At 47.6% G+C, this 26,680-nt stretch overlaps 1 protein-coding gene across 3 annotated transcripts in view; it reads right to left on the bottom strand.

Moving 5' to 3' along the window:
* The window catches only part of LOC144260049 (zinc finger protein 783-like), a 33,608-nt gene extending 12,798 nt beyond the window's left edge, over positions 1–20,810 (bottom strand). For all 3 annotated transcript variants that reach the window (XM_077808553.1, XM_077808554.1, XM_077808555.1), the window contains exons 1-6: positions 20,669–20,810; positions 9,937–10,338; positions 7,466–7,592; positions 1,783–1,896; positions 1,481–1,594; positions 1,097–1,210 (exon numbers count right to left, since the gene is read on the bottom strand). In XM_077808553.1, coding sequence (XP_077664679.1) covers positions 1,097–1,210; positions 1,481–1,594; positions 1,783–1,896; positions 7,466–7,592; positions 9,937–10,338; positions 20,669–20,692 — 895 coding nt within the window. In that variant the 5' untranslated portion in view covers positions 20,693–20,810. The remainder of the gene's footprint in view (positions 1–1,096; positions 1,211–1,480; positions 1,595–1,782; positions 1,897–7,465; positions 7,593–9,936; positions 10,339–20,668) is intronic.
* Between the last annotated feature and the right edge of the window lie 5,870 nt (positions 20,811–26,680).

The raw sequence follows: 26,680 nt of genomic DNA, 5'->3' as shown, positions 1-26,680 counted from the left end.
ACCTAGGGGCTGCAGAGACATGCCGGCCACTTCCGGGAGCTGTGCGGAGCTAGGGCACAGAGAGCCTGCCGCCTTAGCCCTGCTGCGCCGCCAACCAGACTTTTAACATCCCGATCAGCGGTGCTGACTGGAGCTGCCAGGAACCCTTTTCGACGGAGCGTTCTGGTTGAAAACTGAACGCCTGGCAACCCCAGACTGTACCTGGAATCCGGCTTTCATTTCTAAACACATTGGTGCCAGGATTAGTGAGAGGGTGGGAGGAATTATGGGAAGAGCAACCAAAGTGATCCGGTGTGTCGGGGCGGATTTATGAGCAAAGACTGAAAGCTTTCATGGTCAAGTCCTCAGGCCTGGCATCTGGGGTATGGAGCCCTCTGGAGCTGTGCAGAGCACCTGAGCCCCACCACGCCTGTGGGATTCCGCATCCCCTCCTCAGGAAGGGGCACCTGACCCCTGCTCAGAGCTGCAGTCAGTGACTCCGCTCCATCTGGGTGCCTAGGGACGATGGCAGGGAGGCAGTGAGCATGGGCAGGGCTCATGAGAGCCCATGCAAGGGGCAGGCTCCTCACAGTTGGCCAGACAGATTAAATGGGTCATAGTCCTGGTTAGCAGGCCCAGGACGGAACCGTCAGCTAGGAGCTGACCATGGGGCCCAGCGTCCCCACAAAGTGATCAGAGAGCTGCCCCTCCCAGCCAATGTACTGGCCTTGTCTTATTTCATCTTCAGGACCCTCCCTGGTTGTCCTTGGTCCTTCCCACATGGTGGTCACTGCCATAGCATCTGCTGCCCCCGGGTGGGTTTTATTTTGGGGGCGGGTTACTCCATTGCATAAACTGCCACGTTTCTGGTGCTTTCCCCCTGTTAGGGGGAAATGCTGTGCTCAACTCTGGCCTTAAACCCTTCCTTCCCCCTCCTCTTGTCCTCAGACGGCTCTGGACCCTTGTCCCCCTCTCTCCTGTCACGGCCACTTCCCCCTCACGAGCCTGCAAGAACACTCCCACCCTGCTTCCTCCCCCCGGGGAAGTCCCTGTACGACGCCAGCCCTCCACTCCACCTCCGGCTGCACAGCATTCTGTGAGACTGCTGATAACTCACCAGTGCTGGGCCCTGAGAATATCTCCCCCTCCTCCGAGGCCCCCTGCTCCTTGATGCACAGCTCCTCCTCTCGCTTTATCCGGGACACACAGCTTGGCTGGGAAAATGCACACTCTATTCATGGAAAGAGAAAACAGGTGGCAAGTTGACTTTCTTTTGTGAATCCCCTTTGCCCCCATCGCAGCATCCTTCTGCCCTCCTCTTGCAACAGCCAGCTGCATGGCTTTTACACAGGACTTCTCTTCCCGCGTCTTCTGCTCCCTCTGCCCCTTTTCATAAGAGCTTTCCCGAGCTCTCTAAAGCAGGGGCCTCTCTTTTACCTCACTCCATGCATTCTGTGACGAGATAGCTACAAAAACACTGCTGTTTCAGCACAGCACTCACCGACTGGGGGTTCAGCCGGGATCTCGCTTTCCTCCGAGTTCTCCTGTCCCTTGATGCACGGCTCTTCCTCGCCTTCACTCTGGCAGGTCGCGTCAAGCGTATACACCAGCAATTCTACGCATGGGAAAGATAAATCCCATTATGCTGTTCTAACAGCTCTACGCTGTAGCTGCTAACAAGTCACTGAACTGGAGCTGAAAGCGGTGTCATTGGCAGTTTCACAAACACCTTTGTTTCCTGCTAGATCCCACAGAGAGGACACCACAGAAAGCCCTAAAATAAAGAAGAGAGCACGAGTTTACCTGCGCTGGGCTCTGCAGGGATTCCTCTCTCCTCTGCATCTCCCTCCTCCCCCTCGCAGGGCGCTTCCCCTCGTTCAATCCGCGCCAGAAGGTCAGGTTTGGAGAGTGCGTAGTCTATGGATGGAAAAACAGGTCAGCGTTCCCTGGCTCCGTGCAGCATTGAGCAGTAAGAAAGTTTGTTTCAGGGAAGCCTGGCTGTTTAAAAATAGCCAGAGCTCCGCGAACCAGCAGAGCAGCGGGGAACAGCAGAGCAGCACACAGCAGCAGTTTGCCTGGGAGTTCGCCTGGGGTGAGCCCAGTGAGGCTTACATCTTGCCAGCTTCTCTGAGGAAGCTCATAGTAGGAAGGTGATATGGAGGGGGGGTGTTCAGCTATTGTGACCTGCACTGGATGTGCCATGTTTGTCTTTCTTCCACAGGACAGAAGCGACTTTGTCTGTACAAAGTGCAAGCTGGTCTCCATATAGGAAGAGAAGATTGAAGGTCTGAAGCAACAGATATCGACCCTGCGTTGCATACCAGAATCTGAGGATTTCCTGGACAAAAGTCAGGATATGCTTCTACGGGCACAAAGCTCTAAAGATTTAGAGCAGGTTGCACAGCGGAGCCAAGAGGCCAGTGAAGAAGCTTGGCAACATGTGACCTCCAGAAGAAGAAGGGGGAATGTCCGGGTACCAGCAACGCAGACACAGGTAAGTAACCGTTTTCGTGTTCTCTCCACAGGTACCATTGCGGAGAGTGGACCAGATGATACGTCTGGGGGGAGAAAGCAGAAGGAGACTCCACTGGTTGGAAGGCATGAGATGCGCTGTCCTGAGGTTGGGGGTTCCACGACCACCACTCCCAAGAGAAGGAGGTGGGTGGTGGTGGTCAGGGACTCTCTCCTCAGGGGGACTGAGTCATCTATCTGCTGCCCTGACCGGGAAAACAGAAAAGTCTGCTGCTTGCCAGGGGCTAAGATTCGCGATGTGACGGAGAGACTGCCGAGACTCATCAAGCCCTCGGATCGCTACCCCTTCCTGCTTCTCCACGTGGGCACAAATGATACTGCCAAGAATGACCTTGAGTGGATCACTGCGGATTACGTGGCTCTGGGAAGGAGGATAAAGGAGTTTGAGGCGCAAGTGGTGTTCTCGTCCATCCTCCCCGTGGAAGGAAAAGGCCTGGGTAGGGACCGTCGAATCGTGGAAGTCAACGAATGGTTACGCAGGTGGTGTCGGAGAGAAGGCTTTGGATTCTTTGACCATGGGATGGTGTTCCATGAAGGAGGAGTGCTGGGCAGAGACAGGCTCCAGCTAACGAAGAGAGGGAAGAGCATCTTTGCGAGCAAGCTGGCTAACCTAGTGAGGAGGGCTTTAAACTAGGTTCACTGGGGGAAGGAGACCAAAGCTCTGAGGTAAGTGGGCAAGCGGGATACCGGGAGGAAGCACAGGCAGGAACGTCTGTGAAGGGAGGGCTCCTACCTCATACTGAGAATGAGGGCGATCAGCAGGTTATCTCAAGTGCCTATATATAAATGCACAAAGCCTTGGAAACAAGCAGGGAGAACTGGAGGTCCTGGTGAAGTCAAGGAATTATGACATGATTGGAATAACAGAGACTTGGCGGGATAACTCACATGACTGGAGTACTGTCATGGATGGATATAAACTGTTCAGGAAGGACAGGCAGGGCAGAAAAAGTGGGGGAGTTGCACTGTATGTAAGGGAGCAGTATGGCTGCTCAGAGCTCAAGTATGAAACTGCAGAAAAACCTGAGAGTCTCTGGATTAAGTTTAGAAGTGTGAGCAACAAGGGTGATGTCGTGGTGGGAGTCTGCTATAGACCACTGGACCAGGGGGATGAGGTGGATGAGGCTTTCTTCCGGCAACTCGCATAAGCTACTAGATCGCACGCCCTGGTTCTCATGGGCGACTTCAATCACCCTGATATCTGCTGGGAGAGTACTACAGCAGTGCACAGACAATCCAGGAAGTTTTTGGAAAATGTAGGGGACAATTTCCTGGTGCAAGTGCTGGAGGAGCCAACTAGGGGTGGAGCTTTTCTTGACCTGCTGCTCACAAACCAGGAAGAATTAGTGGGGGAAGCAAAAGTGGATGGGAATCTGGGAAGCAGTGACCATGAGATGGTCGAGTTCAGGATCCTGACACAGGGAAGAAAGGTAAGCAGCAGAATATGGACCCTGGACTTCAGGAAAGCAGACTTCGACTCCCTCAGGGAACTGATGGGTAGGATCCCCTGGGGGAATAACATGAGGGGGAAAGGAGTCCAGGAGAGCTGGCTGTATTTCAAAGAATCCTTATTGAGGTTACAGGGACAAACCATCCCGATGTGTCGAAAGAATAGTAAATATGGCAGGCGACCAGCTTAGCTTAACAGTGAAATCCTTGCAGATCTTAAACATAAAAAAGAAGCTTACAAGATGTGGAAGATTGGACAAATGACCAGGGAAGAGTATAAAAATATTGCTCGGGCATGTAGGAATGAAATCAGGAGGGCCAAATTGCACCTGGAGCTGCAGCTAGCAAAAGATGTTAAGAGTAACAAGAAGGGTTTCTTCAGGTATGTTGGCAACAAGAAGAAAGCCAAGGAAAGCATGGGCCCCTTACTGAATGAGGGAGGCAACCTAGTGACAGAGGATGTGGAAAAAGCTAATGTACTCAATGCTTTTTTTGCCTCTGTCTTCACGAACAAGGTCAGCTCCCAGACTGCTGCGCTGGGCAACACAGCATGGGGAGTAAGTGGCCAGCCCTCTGAGGAGAAAGAGGTGGTTAGGGACTATTTAGAAAAGCTGGACGTGCACAAGTCCATGGGGCCGGATGCGTTGCATCCGAGAGTGCTAAAGGAGTTGGCGGCTGTGATTGCAGAGCCATTGGCCATTATCTTTGAAAACTCATGGCGAACGGGGGATGTCCCGGACGACTGGAAAAAGGCTAATGTAGTGCCCATCTTTAGAAAAGGGAAGGAGGAGGATCCTGGGAACTACAGGCCAGTCAGCCTCACCTCAGTCCCTGGAAAAATCATGGAGCAGGTCCTCAAGGAATCAATCCTGAAGCACTTACACGAGAGGAAAGTGATCAGGAACAGTCAGCATGGATTCACCAAGGGAAGGTCATGCCTGACTAATCTAATCACCTTCTATGATGAGATTACTGGTTCTGTGGATGAAGGGAAAGCAGTGGATGTATTGTTTCTTGACTTTAGCAAAGCTTTTGACACGGTCTCCCACAGTATTCTTGTCAGCAAGTTAAAGAAGTATGGGCTGGATGAATGCACTATAAGGTGGGTAGAAAGTTGGCTAGATTGTCGGGCTCAATGGGTAGTGATCAATGGCTCCATCTCTAGTTGGCAGCTGGTATCAAGTGGAGAGCCCCAAGGGTTAGTCCTGGGGATGGTTTTGTTCAATATCTTCATAAATGATCTGGAGGATGGTGTGGATTGCACTCTCAGCAAATTTGCGGATGATACTAAACTAGGAGGAGTGGTAGATACGGTGGCAGGTAGGGATAGGATACAGAGGGACCTAAACAAATTGGAGGATTGGGCCAAAAGAAATCTGATGAGGTTCAATAAGGATAAGTGCAGGGTCCTGCACTCAGGACGGAAGAATCCAATGCACCGCTACAGACTAGGGACCGAATGGCTAGGCAGCAGTTCTGCGGAAAAGGACCTAGGGGTGACAGTGGACGAGAAGCTGGATATGAGTCAACAGTGTGCCCTTGTTGCCAAGAAGGCCAATGGAGTTTTGGGATGTATAAATAGGGGCATTGCCAGCAGATTGAGGGACGTGATCGTTCCCCTCTAGTCGACATTGGTGAGGCCTCATCTGGAGTACTGTGTCCAGTTTTGGGCCCCACACTATAAGAAGGATGTGGATAAATTGGAGAGAGTCCAGCGAAGGGCAACAAAAATGATTAGGGGTCTGGAACACATGACTTATGAGGAGAGGCTGAGGAAACTGGGATTGTTTAGTCTGCAGAAGAGAAGAATGAGGGGGGATTTGATAGCTGCTTTCAACTACCTGAGAGGTGGTTCCAAAGAGGATGGTTCTAGACTATTCTCAGTGGTAGAAGATGACAGGACAAGGAGTAATGGTCTCAAGTTGCAGTGGGGGAGGTTTAGGTTGGATATTAGGAAGAACTTTTTACTAGGAGGGTGGTGAAACACTGGAATGCGTTACCAAGGGAGGGGGTAGAATCTCCTTCCTTGGAAGTTTTTAAGGTCAGGCTTGACAAAGCCCTGGCTGGGATGATTTTATTGGGGATTGGTCCTGCTTTGAGCAGGGGGTTGGACTAGATGACCTCCTGAGGTCCCTTCCAACCCTGATATTCTATGATTCTATGAAGAGAGTTTAGGTACCGCATCACTGTTCAAAGTGGTGCATAATGGGAACGAAGCTCCTAGAGAAACAAATGCCTGGTGAGGGAGGATCTGGGCTGCCTGTCAGAGGTTCAGGACTCTCCATGCAGTGGGAGATCGTTATCTTTCAGGCACTAAATATTAAGCTACTTCCCTAGTTATTAACCTGCAGACAGCCAGAGACCCATCCTGGCCAGAGCCTATCTAGGGGGTAAGCCAGCAGTGGCCAACCTGAGCCTTATAAGGAGCCAAAATTTACCAATGTACGTTGCCAAAGAGCCACAGTAATACGTCAGCAGCCCCCCATCAGCTCTTCTCCCAGTGCCTCCCACCCACCGGCAGCCCTGCCGATCAGCAGCTCCCCGTCCCACCCCGCACCTCCCAAACAGCTGTTTCATGGCATGCAGGAAGCTCTGGGGGAGAAGAGGGAGGAGCGAGGGCACGGCAGGCTCAGGGGAGGGGGTGGGAAGGGGTGGAGTGGGGGCAGAGCCATGGGTTGAGCAGTGAGCACCCCCCAGCACATTGGAAAGTTGACACCTGTAGCTTCAGCCCCAGAGCCGGTGTCTAGACAAGGAGCCGCATATTAACTTCTGAAGAGCCGCACGTGGCTCCGGAGCCCCAGGTTGGCCACCCCTGGGGTAAGCGATGGTTATTTTGTATCCACAGTTCCTGAGACCAGAATGAGAACCCACTTGGTTTATTAGTTTCCTACATTAGACCTAAAGGGTGGATTACAAGCACCAGATCCCACCACAAGCCGATTGTCCATCGATCCCTCCCCTTTGTTCAGTTTTTCTCCACCTGGCCCCCTTGTCTCTCCTGCCCACTGCCTTGAATCCAGCCTGTGCCCATCAGCCCTTGTGAGGTTTCCAGCAGCCCAGGTGTCTCCAACACACAGTTCAGCGACAGGCCTCCACAGTCAACAGTGCTTGTGTACTACACCACCAGCACATGCCTCCCTCTAGCTACAATGATGCCTCTGTGCATTTCCCACCTAACAATTCTCTGCCTGTGTGCTCTTCCTCTGTTACCCTGTTCTGTAGGAGATTTTACATCAGCACCACACATGGGCCATAGCAGGTTTCGGGATGCGTACTTCCAAGTAACTGCAACCATTATCCACAGCCAGAAGGCACTGGAGATGGAGGGAGCAGGTCACCCCTGCATTCCTTTCATTCTAGACTGGCATCAACAACAGTGAAAAATGTGTCGACCCATCACAAAGATTCTATGTCAAGTGCAAATCCGTTAGCCCAGCGCTGGAGCTGGCCCATGAATATCTGAGATCGCAGAACATCTACTAAACGAGTGAGAACCAATATTTACCCAGCGAGATCAGAGATTCATAGTTCCCCTTCATCACGTTCTTGTAGAGCTCTTTCTGCCATTCCTCTAAGTTCTGCCATTCTTGCTCAGAGAAGTAAACGGCATCATTTTCAAATGCCAATGGGACCTGTAATGACAGAGGTTACAGGTTCAGCACCTTGTATGGCACCCCAGTGCCTTAAAGTCAACTGCCACTTACATCTTCTTTAGCATTTAAGAGACGGGGGGGAGAACGGGACGAAGACACACAAGAACATTTCTCATTATTATAATTTATTTTTACAGCTTCCGTAAGAGTTCCAGGTACTGTACAGAAACCCACAATGCTTCCCCTCCAAATGCCTAGAATTCAGACACAAACATAAGGAAACATATGAGGAGAGGAACAAAAGGGAGGGGAACGACTCTGCTCTCTAGAAGAGCACCATTTGTGCTACATATTGGGAAGCCCATTGTGAATGCCAAAGCACTGGTACCTTCATTCCCATTGAGCAGTATCTTAGAGCTCGTCTACATGGGGAAGAAGCCCAGAAGAGCTAGTGCAGAACAGCTATTCCACACTAGGAGTGCCTTCGTGTAGTGTAGGTTAATCCATTTTGGAGGTGCTGAGGAAGAGCATCCACATGGGGTACTGTGCTTCTTATACACACCGTATGGCCGAGTATCGTAGTCCGAGGCGCCTGATAACAAGTGGAAGAAAGACTGTGGCGAGCGCCTTCCACTTATATCATGCACAACTGGGCAGAGAGCTGAACGTAGTTCTCAGTGGTCAGCGAACAGAACACGATTCACACCCGGGTCCTTCCAGGCGTCACATTGGAGAGAACTCTCACATTTCATGACCATCTTACAGAGACAGCAACTAAGGTCAAAACATGCAACAGCCTGGCCGGGACAACATGGGGCGCCAACGCCCAAACGTTACACACTTCAGCCTTGGCACTCTGTTACTCAGCAGTGGAGTGCCATGCTCCAGTCTGGGCTCGCTCATCTCACACAAAGATGATCGACGTACAACATAATTCTGCCATGCGTTTTATTTCATGCAGACTTAAATCTACTCCTCTACCATGGTTACTCGCTCTCTGCAATATTGCTCCACCCAGTGTTCACAGAGAGGAAAGCGTAGCAAACCTCGTGATGAAATTATGTGATATGCCACATATACTGTTAATTAAAGCCTTGCTTAATCCACCACATAGTCATCTGCCCTCATGGCACCCTTTGTGGATAAGTTTACTAGGTGCGGGATTTATGGTAGAGGACGCGTGGTGAGCTTCATGATCCGCAGAGAAAGTGACAAATAATTATCTTGTCTCGGACCCCACTCAACATCACCCCGGGTTGGACTGACCGCGAAGGCAACGGAGCCATCTGAACCGGTTTCGTACCGGACAGGGAATTTGTGCTGCAGCGGAATTTCGGTGGCGTTTTAGAGACAGTCCACTAGGTTGATGTGGGCAGCCACAAACCATGACACACATTGTTGAGGACAGCAAAATGACTCAACTTCCTGGTGGTTTTCGTGCCTTGAACATCGATAAGGACACTGTGGCTTGGCTTGACTAGATTGCACACGCCAAATAAATACACGCCACCACTATTTTGCAGTAACTTCCCCATGCAGACAAGAGTAGCTCCAGTGACTTCAGCGGGGCTACTGGTGGATGAAGATACTGCTCAGAGGGAGTAATGGTTTGTGCATCCGCTCCTCTGTGATCAGATACAATACGATATTCATTCACCTGATGAATTCAGTTTTATTTATGACACTTCACATCAGTCAAGATTTTGTACAGAGTAATGAAAAGGCAGCAATCGGAGTTACCCCTGCAGAGCCCTATTCAATATTTAATGAGAAGTGGAGAAAGGCTGACAACTGCGAGTGAGCACAAACCTCAAGAACAATTTATAAATTGAATAAAGCTTCCAAATTCCTTGAAGCAAACTATCTGGCCTATCGACTGCACAGATTGCTCCGGCCACACTTGCAGAGCTCTAACCAACTTACCTCAAATGTACTTGGTTTGTCGTATTTACAAAATTCCACTGGCTACTGCTGTAGCGTCTATAAACGTGGCACGATCAAAAAGATTATAAAGTCCACAGACACAACATGGTGCTTTCAGATTCACTCTAGTTTCTAACATTATATAACATATTGCACTAGATCTCACAGAGGAAAACGAACAGATATGGAGTTTCTGCACCAAGTTGTGTGAGAGATCAACTTACAAAAATAAAGACTCTTTGAAGAGTGAAATCTTTTGAAAACGTTCCTCTCTCAAAAACAATGGGCCCATTTAACACCAGACTGTCCCAGAAAACCCCTCTGCTGCCAATAGGGGACACACATACAAAATTTCAGGCATAAAGGCGTTTGGGAATGTTGGAGTCAGAGTGGTAGTAATCAGAGATATAATGAAAACTGTTTTACTACAGTTCTTGAATATTATTAGCTACATCATTACCTTGGGAACTTCCCCCTTAGTGCCTGGGGGGAGCCTCAGGATCCAGAAGTTCCTGTTCTTCAGCAGGTTCTCCATGTTCTCCAGCCTCCTCTGCAGCAGCCCATACTCCTGGATCAGAGTTCCCAGCGCAGCCCACTTACTCTCCATTTGATTACCAAAATCCACTACTGTTTTCTCACAGTCAAAATATTTCTTTTCTGTTGTCACTGTTCTACGCTCCAGGTTCAGTAACCGCGTGGCATGAGAATCAACCTTCTTTTCCACTGCTTGAATTGCAGCTAGAACAGTCCAAAGCGAAATCTCTGCAGAGTTTGGCTTTGTCTCTTTAGCAGAAGTTAGTTGAGGAATAGCAGAGGGTTGGAAAGGTGACCATTGCTGGGGTTCCATGTCCCACTCCTGATCCTGTCCACAAGAAGAGAAACAGATGAAGTTGGGGTCCCATCACCATCTGTCACACCCAGCTACAAAGAGAAAGTGCAAGAACTGCTCACCACAGGCTGCTCAGCACTTTCCATGGATGGATGTTTATGGATGTCTACACACTCCAGATGTGACCATAAAAAGCATGTTAACACTATTATCCAACTAATTTGCTAGTTTTATAACTGACAGTTAGACTGCATTGGGCTGAAGCTTGATAGCTGCATTGCACAGACAATCACCAAGTTTTACTAACATTTGGACCTGATCCTCGTTTTCAGTAATATCCCGTTACACCACTACGGAAGCATAAAGGGACCTCACATGTTAACGAGGATCAGGGTTTTTTAATCAGCTTTGCACAATTTTCACTTCCAAAATGACTCTTAAGTAGTTTCAGGCACTCTTTTTTCCCCCCTCCTTTGCCTTGGTAACTGCTTCTTTTCCTAACCCATTTCTCAGACACAGTATTCTTCCTATGCTGGTGACTTGCGCTTTATATTTCAAGATATTCAGTTTATGTTGGTTTGTAATGCACCTAACGCCCATATCCAGCAACTCTTTCTCCGTCAACATGCAACTACATGCAAGAGTCAACATGCAACTACAAAATGTTACCACTGATACTGTCTCATAACTCAGGCCTAATGTCATACCAGTGAAAGGGAGAGTTATTTGTGTGCGTATTCATATTGAAAAAAGAAACCCCCGGTATTAAATTCTGACATATCCGCAGTGTTTTTCATCGGAAGAATCAGACCTCAAAGCACTTTTCAGGCTATTCAACCACTGTAGTAATTTGGAGACAAAATGCAGAGTAAGCACTGCAGTTAGCAGATAAATTCTGCTCTCAGTTACACCAATATGAAAGTAGAGTAACTCCACAGAAGTCAATGGAGTTACTCTGGATTTCCACCAGGATAAATGAGAGAAGAAATTATCCTCCTGTTTGAAGGACCATGCTTGGTGTTAGTGACAATACTGAGCACTGGAACTTAACTCCTTTTCCAGGCCATGTCTACACTACACAATTAAGTTGACCTAAGTTACGGCTGGTCTCCACTACCAGGGAGATCAACGTTCAGAGATCGATTTAGCGGGTCGAGTGAAGACCTGTTAAATCAATGGCAGAGCGCTCTTCGGTCAACCATGGTACTCCAGCTCTCTGAGAAGAGTAAAGGAAGTTGACCGGAGAACGTCTCCTGTCGACACAGCACAGCGAAGACACCAGGGTAAGTTGACCTAAGCTACGTCGACTCCAGCTACATTATTCACATAGCTGGTGTAGTGTAACTTAGGTCGACTTACCCCCGTAGTGAAAACAAGCACTTAGACTTACAGCTACCGCAGTAATTACTGCCGTTTTTCATGTCCTCGCTACCCTCCTTCGGTCAGTGGTGCACGTCATCCCCAGGAGCGCTTGCACTGACTTAAGAGGGGCACAGTCTGGGGGGCTGAGAGCCCGGGCTCTCAGCCAGAGCCCAGTTGTCACCCAGGCTCTCAGCGGCAGGAGCTCCATGCAGAGTGGGGAGCTGAGACCCCAGGCAGCAGCCAGGCTCCAGCTCGGAGCTCTGTGCGTAGCGGGATCAGAGAGCCTGGGTTACAGCTGGGTGTTCTGTGAGGAGCCTACAGCCCGGTCTCTCAGTGCAGGACAGTGAGGCTCCAGCTGTCAGCACCTCTGGGGCTCACAGCTGGAAAAAAAAACTTCCCCCTGACCCCCTCCAGCTCAATTTCAAAACAGGGACTATACCAGCAGTGAAAATGCCATTCTTGTCAATTTCACAGCTCCAGCTGTCAGCCACCCTGACAGCCAACAGGCGATGCAAGTAAGGCAGTGTCTATACAGACATTGCGTCCCCCAAACTATGTCGACCTAAACCTTATGCCTCTCATTCAGGTGGATTTACTAGGTCGGAGTAGCGAGCGAGTTACAGCCACGGGAGGAAAACTATAGCATGTACGTTTACATAGTTAGGTCAATGTAACCTGACTAAACTTTGTAGTTTAGACATGCCCTAACATCACATACCCCCAAACTAATTTTAATAGGTGTCCTAAAAAATGGGAGAAATCTATAGCCATCCTAGAAAATTACTGTTCTGCTCAATTTCTTTTGGTAAGAAAACAAAATTAAAGTAAATTCAGCCTGCTTTTCACAAACATTTGTACGGTATACAGACATAGCACAGTATTAGCTATGAGCATGTGTTTAATTCTATTGCCCCATAAGTCTTTTCCTTTAAAGGAATGTTCACTCATAAGCTCTTTTTTTTAAAAGTACATCAGAAGCAGGAAGCCTGCCAAACAATCAGTGGGGCCAACTAAACGATTGAGGAGGAGCACTCAAGGAAAACAAGGCTGTTGCAGAGAGGCTAAATGAATTCTTTGCATCACTCTTCACTGCAGAGGATGTGAGGGATATTCCCACACCTGAGCCACTCTTTTGAGGTGACAAATCTGAGCTGCCATTAGAGGAGATTTTGGAACAAAACTGATAAGTTAAACAGTAATAAGTCACCAGGACCAGATGAGAGTTTTGAAGGACATCAAATATGAAATTACAGAATTATTAACTCTGATATGTAACCTATTGCTTAAATCAGCTTCTGTACCAGATGACTGGAGGATAGCTAATGTGATGCCAATTTTTTAAAAGGCTCCTGGCAATTACAGACCAATAAGCCTGACTTCAGTACCAGGCAGACTGGTTGAAACTATAGTGTGAATTGTTGGGGAAGCAACACAGCTTTTGTAAGAGGAAATCATGACTCACCAATCTATTAGAATTCTTTGAGGGGGGTCAACAGACATGTGGACAAGGGTGATCTACTGGATATATTTCAGAGTAGCAGCCGTGTTAGTCTGTATCCGCAAAAAGAAAAGGAGTACTTGTGGCACTTTAGAGACTAAGAGACTAACAAATTTATTAGAGCATAAGCTTTCGTGAGCTACAGTTCACTTCACTGGATGCATACAGTGGAAAATACAGTGAGGAGATTTTATATACACCGAGAACATGAAACAATGGGTGTTACCATACACACTGTAATAAGACTGAACAGGAAAGGTGAGCTATTACCAGCAGGAGAGTGGGGGCAGGGGAGGGGGAACCTTTTGTAGTGAAAAGAAAAGGAGTACTTGTGGTACCTTAGAGACTAACCAATTTATTTGAGCATAAGCTTTCGTGAGCTACAGCTCAATTCATCGGACGCATACTGTGGAAACTGCAGAAGACATTATATACACAGAGACCATGAAACAATATCTCCTCCCACCTCACTCTCCTGCTGGTAATAGCTTATCTAAAGTGATCACTCTCCTTACAATGTGTATGATAATCAAGTTGGGCCATTTCCAGCACAAATCCAGGTTTTCTTACCCACCCCCCCACACACAAACCCACTCTCCTGCTGGTAATAGCTTATCTAAAGTGACCACTCTCCTTACAATGTGTATGATAATCAAGGTGGGCCATTTCCAGCACAAATCCAGGGTTAAAGAAGAACGTCTGGGGGGGGGGGGGCGGGTGTTAGCTGACGGCCAAGGATGTTTGGTGAGGTGTCAGCTATGCCAGTTTATACCATCCGTGACTTTAACCGCTAGGATGCACTGTCCCTTCACGGCGGGCAGCCCGGGCTAGGCTGATGGATGCCCCAAGGTCCTAACCACCCGTGACTTTAACTGCTAGAGCTCAGAGCTCCTTCGCAGCGGGCAGTCAATACTGACTGACAGGTGCCCCAATGGCAGCACTAAGAGCCTCTCCACACCCGTGACTTTAACTGCTAGAGCTCAGAGCTCCTTCGCAGCGGGCAGCCAGGATTGACTGACAGGTGCCCCAAGAGTTTGCCCCGTGGAGGCGGCACAACTCAACGCTAGGCTCTTAGTACTCTCACCTAATGGCCAGGCTTTACAGCCAAAACGGCTGAGGTTCTTTAATTGTGTTGGCTGCTTTACAGTAAACCAGAGAAAACAAGTCAGGCTTATGCACAAATGGTTACCAAAATTTATTAAGCTAGATTCTAATCATGTGGTTACAAAATTGCTAGTGCCTACTTATTTAAATGTAGAGATGTTACACACACAAACAAGTTACAAAACTAAAGCCACAATCCCAAAGAAAGAAAACAAAGTATAGAGCTCTATTTCAAAATATGTGTACACTAAAGATAGGAGATCAGGTGTGGGTGCTTCTTACCCCCTCCTTGCATCTCTCGATTCCAGCGGTGCCAAGCCAGGATCGGTCACTCAATTCCGCGGAAAGACGAATAAGGGACAAGGCTTAGGGACCCTCTTAGCTGCAGAAGCCTTGGGAGGCTGTCACTTATCTGACCAGCAGATAGATAGTGAAAAGCACTCAAAAATCATGGTGCTGTAGGTCCCCTACTTATACCTCTGTACTCCTTTATTCTCTTTCTCCTTTCTTATGCCAAATTGAGGCTGGTCTGTCTGGGTGACGCCAGCTTTCGCAAGAGTAGTTTACACTTGCAAAGAAGAGAAACAATAAGTTTCGACTACTGGACATTTCTTTTATCAGGGTAAATATTTTCCCACCTAGGATATTGGTGTGTGTGCATCACGCTATTTAGTAGGGGCTAAGAGCCATGTCTGTCACAGGGCCTCTGCCTGCTGTGAGCTTAATCGTCGTATCTGTTCCCAGAGGCACATTGTAGCAGCACACCTGTGCTTTCACAGCTTCAAAGGCTGTGCTGGAATATATGTTAAGTGCCCTGTTCCGGCTTCCTCCTGTGTTTCCAGCAATGCTGGTCTGAGGAGGGGGGGCTGGCTGTCTGGCTACAGGGGGGTAGGAAAAAACAAGGGGAAATAGGTTACCTTGCATAATTACTTAGCCACTCCCAGTCTCTATTCAAGCCTAAGTTAATTGTATCCAATTTGCAAATGAATTCCAATTCAACAGTTTCTCGCTGGAGTCTGGATTTGAAGTTTTTTTGTTGTAATATAGCAACTTTCATGTCTGTAATCGCGTGACCAGAGAGACTGAAGTGTTCTCCAACTGCTATTACCAGCAGGAGAGTGGGGTGGGAGGAGATATTTGTTCATGCTTTGTGTGTATATAAAAAGATCGTCTACACTTTCCACAGTATGCATCCGATGAAGTGAGCTGTAGCTCACAAAAGCTTATGCTCAAATAAATTGGTTAGTTTCTAAGGTGCCACAAGTACTCCTTTTCTTTTTGCGAATACAGACTAACACAGCTGTTACTCTGAAACCTTTTGTAGTGATAATCAAGGTGGGCCATTTCCAGCACTTTACAAGAACTGTAGGAGGGGAAATAAACAAGGGAAAATAGTTTTACTTTGTGTAATGACCCATCCACTCCCAGTCTTTATTCAAGCCTAAGTTAATTGTATCCAGTTTGCAAATTAATTCCAATTCAGCAGTCTCTCGTTGGAGTCTCTTTTTGAAGTTTTTTTGTTGAAGAATTGCCACTTTTAGGTTCGTAATCGAGTGACCAAAGAGATTCCTGGGAGTGGATGGGTCATTACACAAAGTAAAACTATTTCCCCTCCTACTGTTCTTGTAAAGTGCTGGAAATGGCCCACCTTGATTATCATTACAAAAGGTCATGTCCCCCCCGCTGGTAATAGCTCACCTTTCCTGATCACTCTTGCTACATAACACCCATTGTTTCATGTTCTCTGTGCATATAAAATCTCCCCACTATATTTTCCACTGTATGCATCCCATGCAGTGACCTGTAGCTCACGAAAGCTTATGCTCTAATAAATTTGTTAGTCTCTAAGGTGCCACAAGTACTCATTTTCTTTCTACTGGATATAGTGTACTTGGAATTTCAGAAAGCCTTTGAGGAGGTCCCTCACCAAAAGTTCTTATGCAAAATAGGCAGTCATGGGATTAGAGGGTAGGTCCTCTCATGGATCAGTAACAGGTTAAAAGATAGGAAACAAAGGGTAGGAATAAATGGTCAGTTTTCACAGTGAATAAAAGTAAATAGCAGGGTCCCCCAAGGATCTGTATTGGGACCAGGGCTGTTCAACGTATTCATTAATGATTTGGAAAAAGGAGTAAACAGTGAGGTCGCAAAGTTTGAAGATAATACAAAACTACTCAAGAGAGTGAAGTCCAAAACTGACTGTGAAGAGTTACAAAGGAATCTCACAAAACTGGGTGACTGGGCAACAGAATGGCAGATGAAATTCAAGGTTGATAAATGCAAAGTAATGCACATTGGAGAACATAATCCCAACTCTACATATAAAATGATGGGGTCTAAATTAGCTGAAATCACTCAGGAGAGATCTTGGAGCACCGTGGATAGTTCTCAGAAACATCTGCTTAAAGTGCAGTGTCAGTCAAAAAAGCAAACAGAATGTTAGGAACCATTAGGAAAGGGATAGACAATAAAACAGAAAATATCATAATGCCATTATATAACTCCATTACACCCACATCCTGAATACAGCATGCAGTTCTGGTCACTCCATCTCAAAAAAGATATATTGGAATTGGAAAAGGTATAGAGAAGGGAAACAAAAACGAACAGGGGTATGGAAAAGCTTCCATATGAGGAGAGATTAAAAAGACTGGGGCTGTTCAGTTTAGAAACAAGACAACGAAGGGGGGATATGATAGATGTCAATAAAATCAAGCCTGGTGTGGAGAAAGTGAATAAAGAAGTGTTACTGACCCCTTCATGTAAAACAAAAACCAGACGCCATACAACTGAATTAACAGGCAGCAGGTTTAAAACAAACAAAAGGAAGTATTTCTTCACACAACACACAGTCAACCTGTGAAACTCATTGCCAGGGGATGTTGTGAAGGTCAAAAGTAGAACTGGATTCAAAAAAGGATTATAGATAAGTTCATGAAGGATAGGGCCATCAATGGCTTTTAGTCAAGATGGTCAGGGAGACAACCCCATGTTCTAGGTGTCCCTACATCTCTGACTGCCAAAAGCTGGGACTAGACAACAGCAGATGGATCACTAGATGATTACCTGTTCTGTTCTTTCCCTCTGAAGCATCTGGCACCAGTGCCACTGTTGGAAGACAGGATACTGGGCTAGGTTGGTTCATTGGTCTGACCCACTATGACAACAAGGAGTCCGGTGGCACCTTAAAGACTAACAGATTTATTTGGGCATAAGCTTTCATGGGTAAAAAACCCACTTCTTCAGATGTAAAGCTTATACCCAAATAAATCTGTTTGTCTTTAAGGTGCCACCAGACTCCTCATTGTTTTTGGGGATACAGCCTAACACAGCTATCCCTCTGATACTTGACCCACGATAGCCATTCTTCTGTAGTAGGTTTCTGTTGAATTTGTGGAACAATATGGAATTATTTTGGGGGTCAAAATAGCACTTGTAAATTCTCACAAATGTTGCCTGTTTTATACTTCAAAGGAACCAAGAATAAATTTAAGGCCAAATCATGAGCTTCAAGGGGAGCAGCAGGTGCTCAGCAACTCTTACTACTTGTCCCCTTGCTGGAGATGTGGTTTTACTTTTAAAAACAATCCTGGTACATTTTCAACTCAATTCTCTTTGCCTGACAAACACAAACCCCTTCCACATGTGACTGCTCCCACTGACAATGGGATGAGGCGTTAGGATTTCTCATGTAAGGGATGCACGATCTAGCACGCGTTGAGTTTAATTAGATTAACAAAAAGCGAGGTTTAGACAGAGAATCAAAATGTAATCACAGTACCAAATAGCATTTACATGGCAAAAAGAAAAGGAGTACTTGTGGCACCTTAGAGACTAACCAATTTATTTGAGCATGAGCTTTCGTGAGCTACAGCTCACTTCAAAGCTCATGCTCAAATAAATTGGTTAGTCTCTAAGGTGCCACAAGTACTCCTTTTCTTTTTGCGAATACAGACTTTAACACGGCTGTTACTCTGAAACCTGTCATTTACATGGCATTAGTTTGTACCTCTCCTCCAGAGGGCTATGCATCCCTCTCTGGTACACATGGAAACAATTCTTTAAAATTCTATATAACACAAAAAAATGTATCTCTTAATATGGAGTGGCTTTATTGCATTCACAGAAAACAACAGTCTGTTCATCTGTGAAACAGTCTCCCAGGAAAAGGGGTGGGAGCGCTGTTGCTTGGGAGACTTAAGCCAAGACTGAACAAAGGCCTGGGTATGGGAATGGACAAGATGATTTTATTGTTCTTTCCCATTTCTCAGTTACATGATCCAGATTTGTCTGGTGGTTTATTTTTCCTCTACAATTTCCAACCACTTATGTCAGACTTGTGCTTTTTTCTTTTAAATTGACATGTAATTTCAAAAGTGATTATAGATGCTTAACGGAAACCAATAGCTGAATACCTCCTGGCACAGAACACCCAACCAATAATAGTTCACGGCCCCGATTCTGCATCTGCATGTATCTGTGTAGTGCTCCACATGAATTCAATGGGGCTCTGTGTGTCAGACCCATGCACGCTTACTGCAGTGGGGCTCTGCACAGGCACCCACAGAGGATCAGGGCTGAAAACAAAAACCATCTCAAATGAACCCCAAGGGGGAACTTTGAGCTATGAAGAAAATCCACCCGGAAAACTATGGAACTATGAAAAATTACTCTTAAAAGGCCTGATGTAACCCAACAAATCTAGTGACAATAATAACGTAGGCAGTGTGTCCGGATGAAGAGAGACATGGTCAGGGATGAGGAAGGTGAAAGTTGAACAGGAGCCGGGCTGTTGGGTTGCTGCACAGCCGCTGAGGGCCCCGGCCCCAGCCCCACACTCCGGCAGGACCAGGACAGGAGGATTTTATACTTGCTGATCCACCCACGCTGGGCTGAGCCGGAGCCTCTCTAGCTTCCTGGTCTGGTCCATGGCACCCCCCTATTTATCTCTGAGCCAGTATCGATGAAAATCATCACACCCCCTCTACACACCCTCACACACCCCCCAGACTCCCCCCACCGACTCACACCCACCCCCCAGACCCCCCCCACCGACCCCACACACACCCCCCAGACTCCCCCACCGACCCCACACACATACACACACACACACCCCCCAGACCCCCCCCACCGACCCACACACATACACACACACACACCCCCAGACCCCCCCCACCGACCCACACACATACACACACACACACCCCCCAGACCCCCCCCACCGACCCACACACATACACACACACACACCCCCCAGACCCCCCCCACCGACCCACACACATACACCCCCCAGACCCCCCCCACCGACCCACACACACACACCCCCCAGACCCCCCCCACCGACCCACACACACACACACCCCCCAGACCCCCCCCACCGACCCACACACACACACACCCCCCAGACCCCCCCCACCGACCCACACACACACACACCCCCCAGACCCCCCCCACCGACCCACACACACACACACCCCCCAGACCCCCCCCACCGACCCACACACACACACACCCCCCAGACCCCCCCCACCGACCCACACACACACACACCCCCCAGACCCCCCCCACCGACCCACACACACACACACCCCCCAGACCCCCCCCACCGACCCACACACACACACACCCCCCAGACCCCCCCCACCGACCCACACACACACACACCCCCCAGACCCCCCCCACCGACCCACACACACACACACCCCCCAGACCCCCCCCACCGACCCACACACACACACACCCCCCAGACCCCCCCCACCGACCCACACACACACACACCCCCCAGACCCCCCCCCACCGACCCACACACACACACACCCCCCAGACCCCCCCCACCGACCCACACACACACACACCCCCCAGACCCCCCCCACCGACCCACACACACACACACCCCCCAGACCCCCCCCACCGACCCACACACACCCCCCAGACCCCCCCACCGACCCACACACACCCCCCAGACCCCCCCCACCGACCCACACACACCCCCCAGACCCCCCCCACCGACCCACACACACCCCCCAGACCCCCCCCACCGACCCACACACACCCCCCAGACCCCCCCCACCGACCCACACACACACACACCCCCCAGACCCCCCCCACCGACCCACCCACACACACCCCAGACCCCCCCACCGACCCACCCACCCACACACACCCCAGACCCCCCCCACCGACCCACCCACACCCACACACCCCAGACCCCCCCCACCGACCCACCCCAGACCCCCCCCACCGACCCACACACACACACACACCCCAGACCCCCCCCCACCGACCCACACACACCCCAGACCCCCACAGACCCCCCCCACACACACACACCCCAGACCCCCACAGACCCACCCCCTCCCGCCCCCCGACAGGGGGTTTCCTGCCCCCCCGGGCCCTTACCTGGGCAGCGGCCCGCTCGGCCATGGCCCTTTGTCGCGGCCCGGGGGCGGCCCCAGGAGCTCCCGCTGCGGGCTGGGCAGAGTCCCGGCGCCGCCTCGCCACGGGCCGGCCCCGCTGCCGGGCGGAGCAGAGCGAGCGCGGCCCGCAGGGAGGGAGGGAGCCGCGGCCTGGCTGCCGGGGCCGGGAGCGGCGGGGCGGGGCCGGCGGGGAGCGGGGCGGCAGCGGCCCCTGGCGGCGGGGGGATCGCGGCGCCGGGGCGGGTCTCCCAGACTGCGGCCCCCGGCCCCCTCCTGCCGCGGCTCACCCGCATCTCGCCTCCCGCCGCCAGGCCCCGCGGCTGGTCCCCCTCCCGCCCCTCGGCCTCACCCCCCCCCCCGCGACCGGGCCCCCCGCCTTTCCCAGCCGGCCTTAGCCCCTGCCCCCTCCTCTGCAGGGACCCCCCTCACCTTTCGGGAAGGGGGGCAACAGGGCTGGGCTTTCTGCTGGCGGCAGAGGAGGGGGCTGCACAGCTGGGACCCCCCCGTCCCTGCTCTCCCCCTTTCCGGGGCCTTCCTAGGGAATTACTCCCCCCACACACACACCCCCCACCCCCCCTGCGCCTCTGCCACCTGCCAGGCCCATCTCAGAGGCTCCGGGGGCAACAGCCGGCCACAGCTGCACTGCAGGGAGCTTCCCCTCACGAGCATCGCATCGCATCGCATCACAGAAGTGTGGGGCCGGAGGGCCCCCCCCAGAAGTCATCGAGTCCAGCCCCCTGCGCTGTGGCAGGACCAAGTAAACCTAGACCAGGCGCTCTCAAACTTCATTGCGCTGCGACCCCCTTCTGACAACAAAAATTAGTGCACGACCCCAGGAGGGTCACCAGGCAGAAGGAATCGGGCTTGGGCTTTGGCCCTTGGCCCCCCCCCCCGCATGTCTAAACACGGGCCCTGGTGACCCCCATTAAATTGGAGTCCTGACCCACAGTTTGAGAACTGCTGACCTAGACCATCCCTGTCAGGTGTTTGTCCAACTTGTTTCTAAAAGCATCCAATGATGGGGACTCCACAAACTCCCTTGTGAGCCTATTCCCCAGCTTAACTACCCTTATCCCTAGAAAGCTTTTCCTGAAAACCTACCCTAAATCTCCCTTGCTGAAGATTAAGCCCATTACGTCTTGTCCTACGTTCAGTGGACAGGGAGAATAGTTGATCCCCATCCTCTTATCTAACAGTCCTTAATGTAATGGACGACAGTTACCAGGTCTGCCCTTGGTCTTCTTTTCTCAAGACTAAACATGCCCTTTCCTCATAGGTCAGATTTTCTAAACCTTTTATCATTTTGACAAGTTTCAGAGTAGCAGCCGTGTTAGTCTGTATTCGCAAAAAGAAAAGGAGGACTTGTGGCACCTTAGAGACTAACCAATTTATTTGAGCATAAGCTTTCGTGAGCTACAGCTCACTTCATATCCGATGAAGTGAGCTGTAGCTCACGAAAGCTTATGCTCAAATAAATTGGTTAGTCTCTAAGGTGCCACAAGTACTCCTTTTCTTTTTGTGAATACAGACTAACACGGCTGTTACTCTGAAAACTGCCCAGTCAGTTATTCCCCATTTTGTGGTTGTGCATTTGATTTTTCCTTCCTAAGTGTAGAACTTTACACTTGTCTTTATTGAATTTCATCTTGTTGAATTCAGACCAGTTCTGTAATTTGTCAAGGTCATTTTGAATGTTAAACCTGCCCTCCAAGGTGCTTGCATCCTTTCCCAGCTCGGTGGCATCTCAAATTTTATAAGCATACTCTCCATTCTACTATCCAAGTAATAACAATATTGAATAGTACTGGACCCAGTCCACTAGATACACCCTTCCAATATGACAGAAAACCATTGATAAGTGCTCTTTGAGTACAGAATTTCAACCAGTTGTGCACACACACCCCCTTATAGTCATTTCATCATTCTAGACCATATTTCCCTAGTTTGCATATGAGAATGTCATGTAGGACTGTGTCAAAAGCCTTACGGAAATCAAGATATATCATATCCACTGCTTCTCCCCTCCACTAGATCAGTTACCCTGTCAAAGAAGGAAATTAAGTTGGTTTGGCATGATTTGTTCATGACAAAGCTATGCTAACTATTCCTTATAACCCTATTGTCTTCTGGATGCTTCTAAATTAATTGTTTAACCATTTGCTCAAATATCTTTTCAGGTACTGAAGTTCGGCTGACTGGTCTATAATTCCCTGGGTCCTCCTTGTTCCCCTTTGTAAAGAGAGAGATACTACCTCTGCCCTTCTCCAGTTTTTTGGATCTTTCCCATCCTCCAGTTCTCAAAGATAATTGCTAATGGTTCCAAGATTGCTTCAGCTAGTTCCTTAAGTACCCTAGGAGGAATTTCATCAGGCCCTGCTGATTTGAATACATCTAACTTATCTAAATATTCGTTAACCTTTCTTTCCCTATTTTGGCTTCTATTCCTTCTCCCTAATTGTTAATATTCATTGTGTTTATGGAGGGACAATCTCACTCATCGATATATTTTGCTTTCCACAACCAAATCCCTGTACAACTTTTCATGAGTGATGTACCCAAGTATTCAGATTTCTAATTTCTAAACTGTATTGTTAAATCTATTCACATAAATTTGGGTTATTGCTGATTATGTACTCTGTGTATCATGTGTCTTTTAAAAACAAACCTTGTATTTGTGGATAATCTAAGCGCTATACCCAGATGTACAGACTCTCTTTCCCCAACCTATGTATTATATCATTTTTTTAACATTAGCTTTAAAAATTTTAAATCTGGTCATCGTTAGCCTTTTTAGTGAAGACTGAAGCACAATAGCCATTAAGCGCCTCAGCTTTCTTAATTTCATCAGTTATTTATTAGCTCTCCTTCCCTGCTAAGTAGAGGACCTACACTTTCCTTCCTCTTTCTCTTGCTCCCAATGTATTTAAAGAACACTTTTTATTGCCTTTTATGTCCCTTGCCAGGTGTAACTCATTTTGTGGCTTTTCCTTTCTGATTTTGCCCCTGCAGACCTGTGCTGTTTTGTACTCTTCCTTATCAATTTAACCATGTTTCCACTTTTTGTAGGATTCCTTTTTGATTTTCAGGTCCTTAAAGAGCTCCTTACTTTTACTACTCTTCCTGTCTTCCCTTTGCATCAGAATAGTTTTCAGTTTGCCTTTAATATTGTCTCCTTGAGGAACTGCCAGCTCTCCTGAACTCTTTTTTCCCTTCGATTTTCTTCCCCTGAGAACTTACCTCCCAGTTCTCGGAGTTTGTAAAGGCTGCTTTTTTGAAGCATATAAATAGCAACCCAGCATCATAGCTCTGCTGCCATCGGTTGCCATACTTGTTGGAAGGGCATCCCCCACCCCATTGTTTGTTATTCTGAGTTATTGCATCACATCTAAAATTAGACTGTAAACTCTTCAGGGCAGGAGCCTTGTCTACATTCCTTCTGTGAAGTGTCTAGTACACCTTTGTGCTGTTTAAATAACAACAAAGCTGTACTGGACAGAGTAATTTGCAGAAGGGGAGGAGAAACTGAGGCACAAACAATTAAGTGACTTGGCCACATTAACTCTCCAAGCCAGTAGCTGAGGCAGGAGTAGAACCCAGGTCCTTGGAATCCCACTGAGACACTGCCTTCCCTTTTGTTATTTGGAGGGCTGGACAGCTGCTTCTCAGCCACAAGATCTCTGGTATTATAGGTTGTGACAAGACATTTGTTTAAAGGTACACCTTTCTAAGTGCTCTAAAATCAACATGCTTTGTCGGATTGCTTTGAAATTTGGCATACCTCAGGAGGATGCATTCTACAAGCAATGAGCCTATTAAGAGGCCTATACCCATCTTTGTAAACTGCCTGTAGGGAAGTTTTTATTTGGTTGGGGGTTTTTTGTATGCTGGGCAATAGGGTGTACACAAAACTTTCAAAACAAGGTAACACTAGATTTTAAAGGTGGGACAGTGTATCTTTTAAATATAATGGAATTTTTATTTCCTTCTCTTTGGTTAAGGCAAAATCAAAATGTCTTATTTATGAGCGGTGGGGGAGGAGGAGGAGGGCGTGCTACAGCTTACAGGTTTAAAGGCGCTATGCAGTGAAGAGTTTTACAAAAGGGCAGGGAAATGAATTCTTTGGGACCCCTTCAATGTAATGACAAAATGGGGGGAAAGCAATTGTTCTGCAGCTAGCTCTCTAAAATATTGCTCCCGAAGGAAAGCTATCGGTGCGTTTTGATTACAATACTGGGCTTTGTAACAGTGGGAAAAATATGTTTGAGCTTGAAGTTTTGCACCAGTTCAGCCAGTTACTTTGTTCCCTCCTCATTCCTTTAGGGTTCATGTCTAGTCACTGCTCTTCGTTGAGGGTCCAGTATGTGTCCTGGGGTACGGATGAACAAAAGGTCTTTTTGCTTTTCAGGTAATTCTATAAAATATCACTCAGGCTGCAAAGACAAGGAATTGGGTTATTACGGTACGGGGGGCGGGGGGGGATTCTGCAGAAATGACCAGTCTTGCAGTTTTGCCCCAGGATGTACTCTCATAACTCCTGAGGCCTTTGTAAATGTGATTTCTGGCCCCCTGTGAAAAATTATTAGAAAAGCTGGAAAAACCAAAGGCATAATCTAATGTGTCATGAGGCTGGGGAGAATTTTTGTATGACACGTGGTTCCCCCAGGCTAAAGCATGGCAGCTACAAAGAACAGGTATAAAAGTGTTTAACAAAATTAAGATTTTCAACATTTACTAAAATGACGCTGCAACACTCCTAAGAATCCAGACCAACTCTCATCCTCCAGCTCTGTTTTTGTGTGTTATCTTTAAAAGTCTGGGTTAGTGTGTCTGTGTCTAAGTGTTCAATGATTTTTAATTTCTTTTTTGTATTTTGCTAAATGTGTCTAATAAGTTAATAGTGCTAAATAGTTACTGCTAAAGTATTTTAGATTGAATGTTAAGAACATTTTATTTGTATCTACTGCCTCTTAAATACCAAATATAGGTTTCCCTAATATTCCATTGCTGTTTTTATTTATTAAATCCATGTTAATAATGTTAATTAAATGTACATTCTGTACCTTAAATTCTGAAAGAGTTCCTGGGTTACCATAACAAAAAGGGAATAGTTTGTGGAAAATAGAGGTTAAAAGCGTTACCAACTCTTTTTACATTAAACATTTATAATGTTACTTTATACAGTAAGTAGTTTAAATTGGACTTGCATTTTGTCTTATACAGGGGTGTATTAACCAATTTTACAGCAATAGAGTTCCTTGAAGTTAGGTTGTGTGTGGGTTTTCTATCAAATAATACTGAAAAATAAGTGTGTGTGTGTGCACGCGTGAATGAGAGACGTCTAAAATAAAACTAATTTGAATTTATGCTTCAGGTAGTTTATAAAATAATATACAGTTTGGTTTGAATGTATGTTTAATTGCTCTGGGAAGGAAGAGGGAGGGGCGGCTGATGGTGCTGTGTGTATGTATGTGTGTTTGTGAGTGTAGGGAGGGGTCAGTATTATCATCTCTGGTAAAAAGTGTAAAACTTTTACATAAAATAGTTTAAACTAGGTCTGCATTTTGCCTACTTGGGGTGTATTAAACAATTTTACACCACCAGATTTCTTTTAAGTTAGGCTGTGTGTGTATTTTGTATAAAATAATGCAGAAAAATAAAATGTGTGTGAGTGAGTCTTACCTATAATTAATTATAAAACTAGTTTGAATATATGCTTACAGTCATTTATAAAATAGTATACAGGTTGGCTTAAATGTATACTTGTTTTTGGAAGTAGGGCGGGGAGGGGGCATCAGTGGTACTTTGTGTGTGTTTGCATGTTGTATGTTTTGCTAAAAAAAGAATAAGAAGTTTATGGGCCTTTCAAAAACTTTACTAAAAATTAAGAATCCTCTAATACCATCTAAGCCAATAGGTGCTAATTTCTAATAACTTTTTATATTTTTGAAAGAATACATTACTTTGAGTAAATGGAATAAGGGAAATTGGAATAAAG

Source organism: Eretmochelys imbricata, chromosome 2 (genome assembly GCF_965152235.1).
Source record: "Eretmochelys imbricata isolate rEreImb1 chromosome 2, rEreImb1.hap1, whole genome shotgun sequence".
Taxonomy (NCBI): Eukaryota; Metazoa; Chordata; order Testudines; family Cheloniidae; genus Eretmochelys; species Eretmochelys imbricata.
Note: the sequence above shows the minus strand (reverse complement) of the source record. Positions and strands in the feature narration are given on the sequence as shown.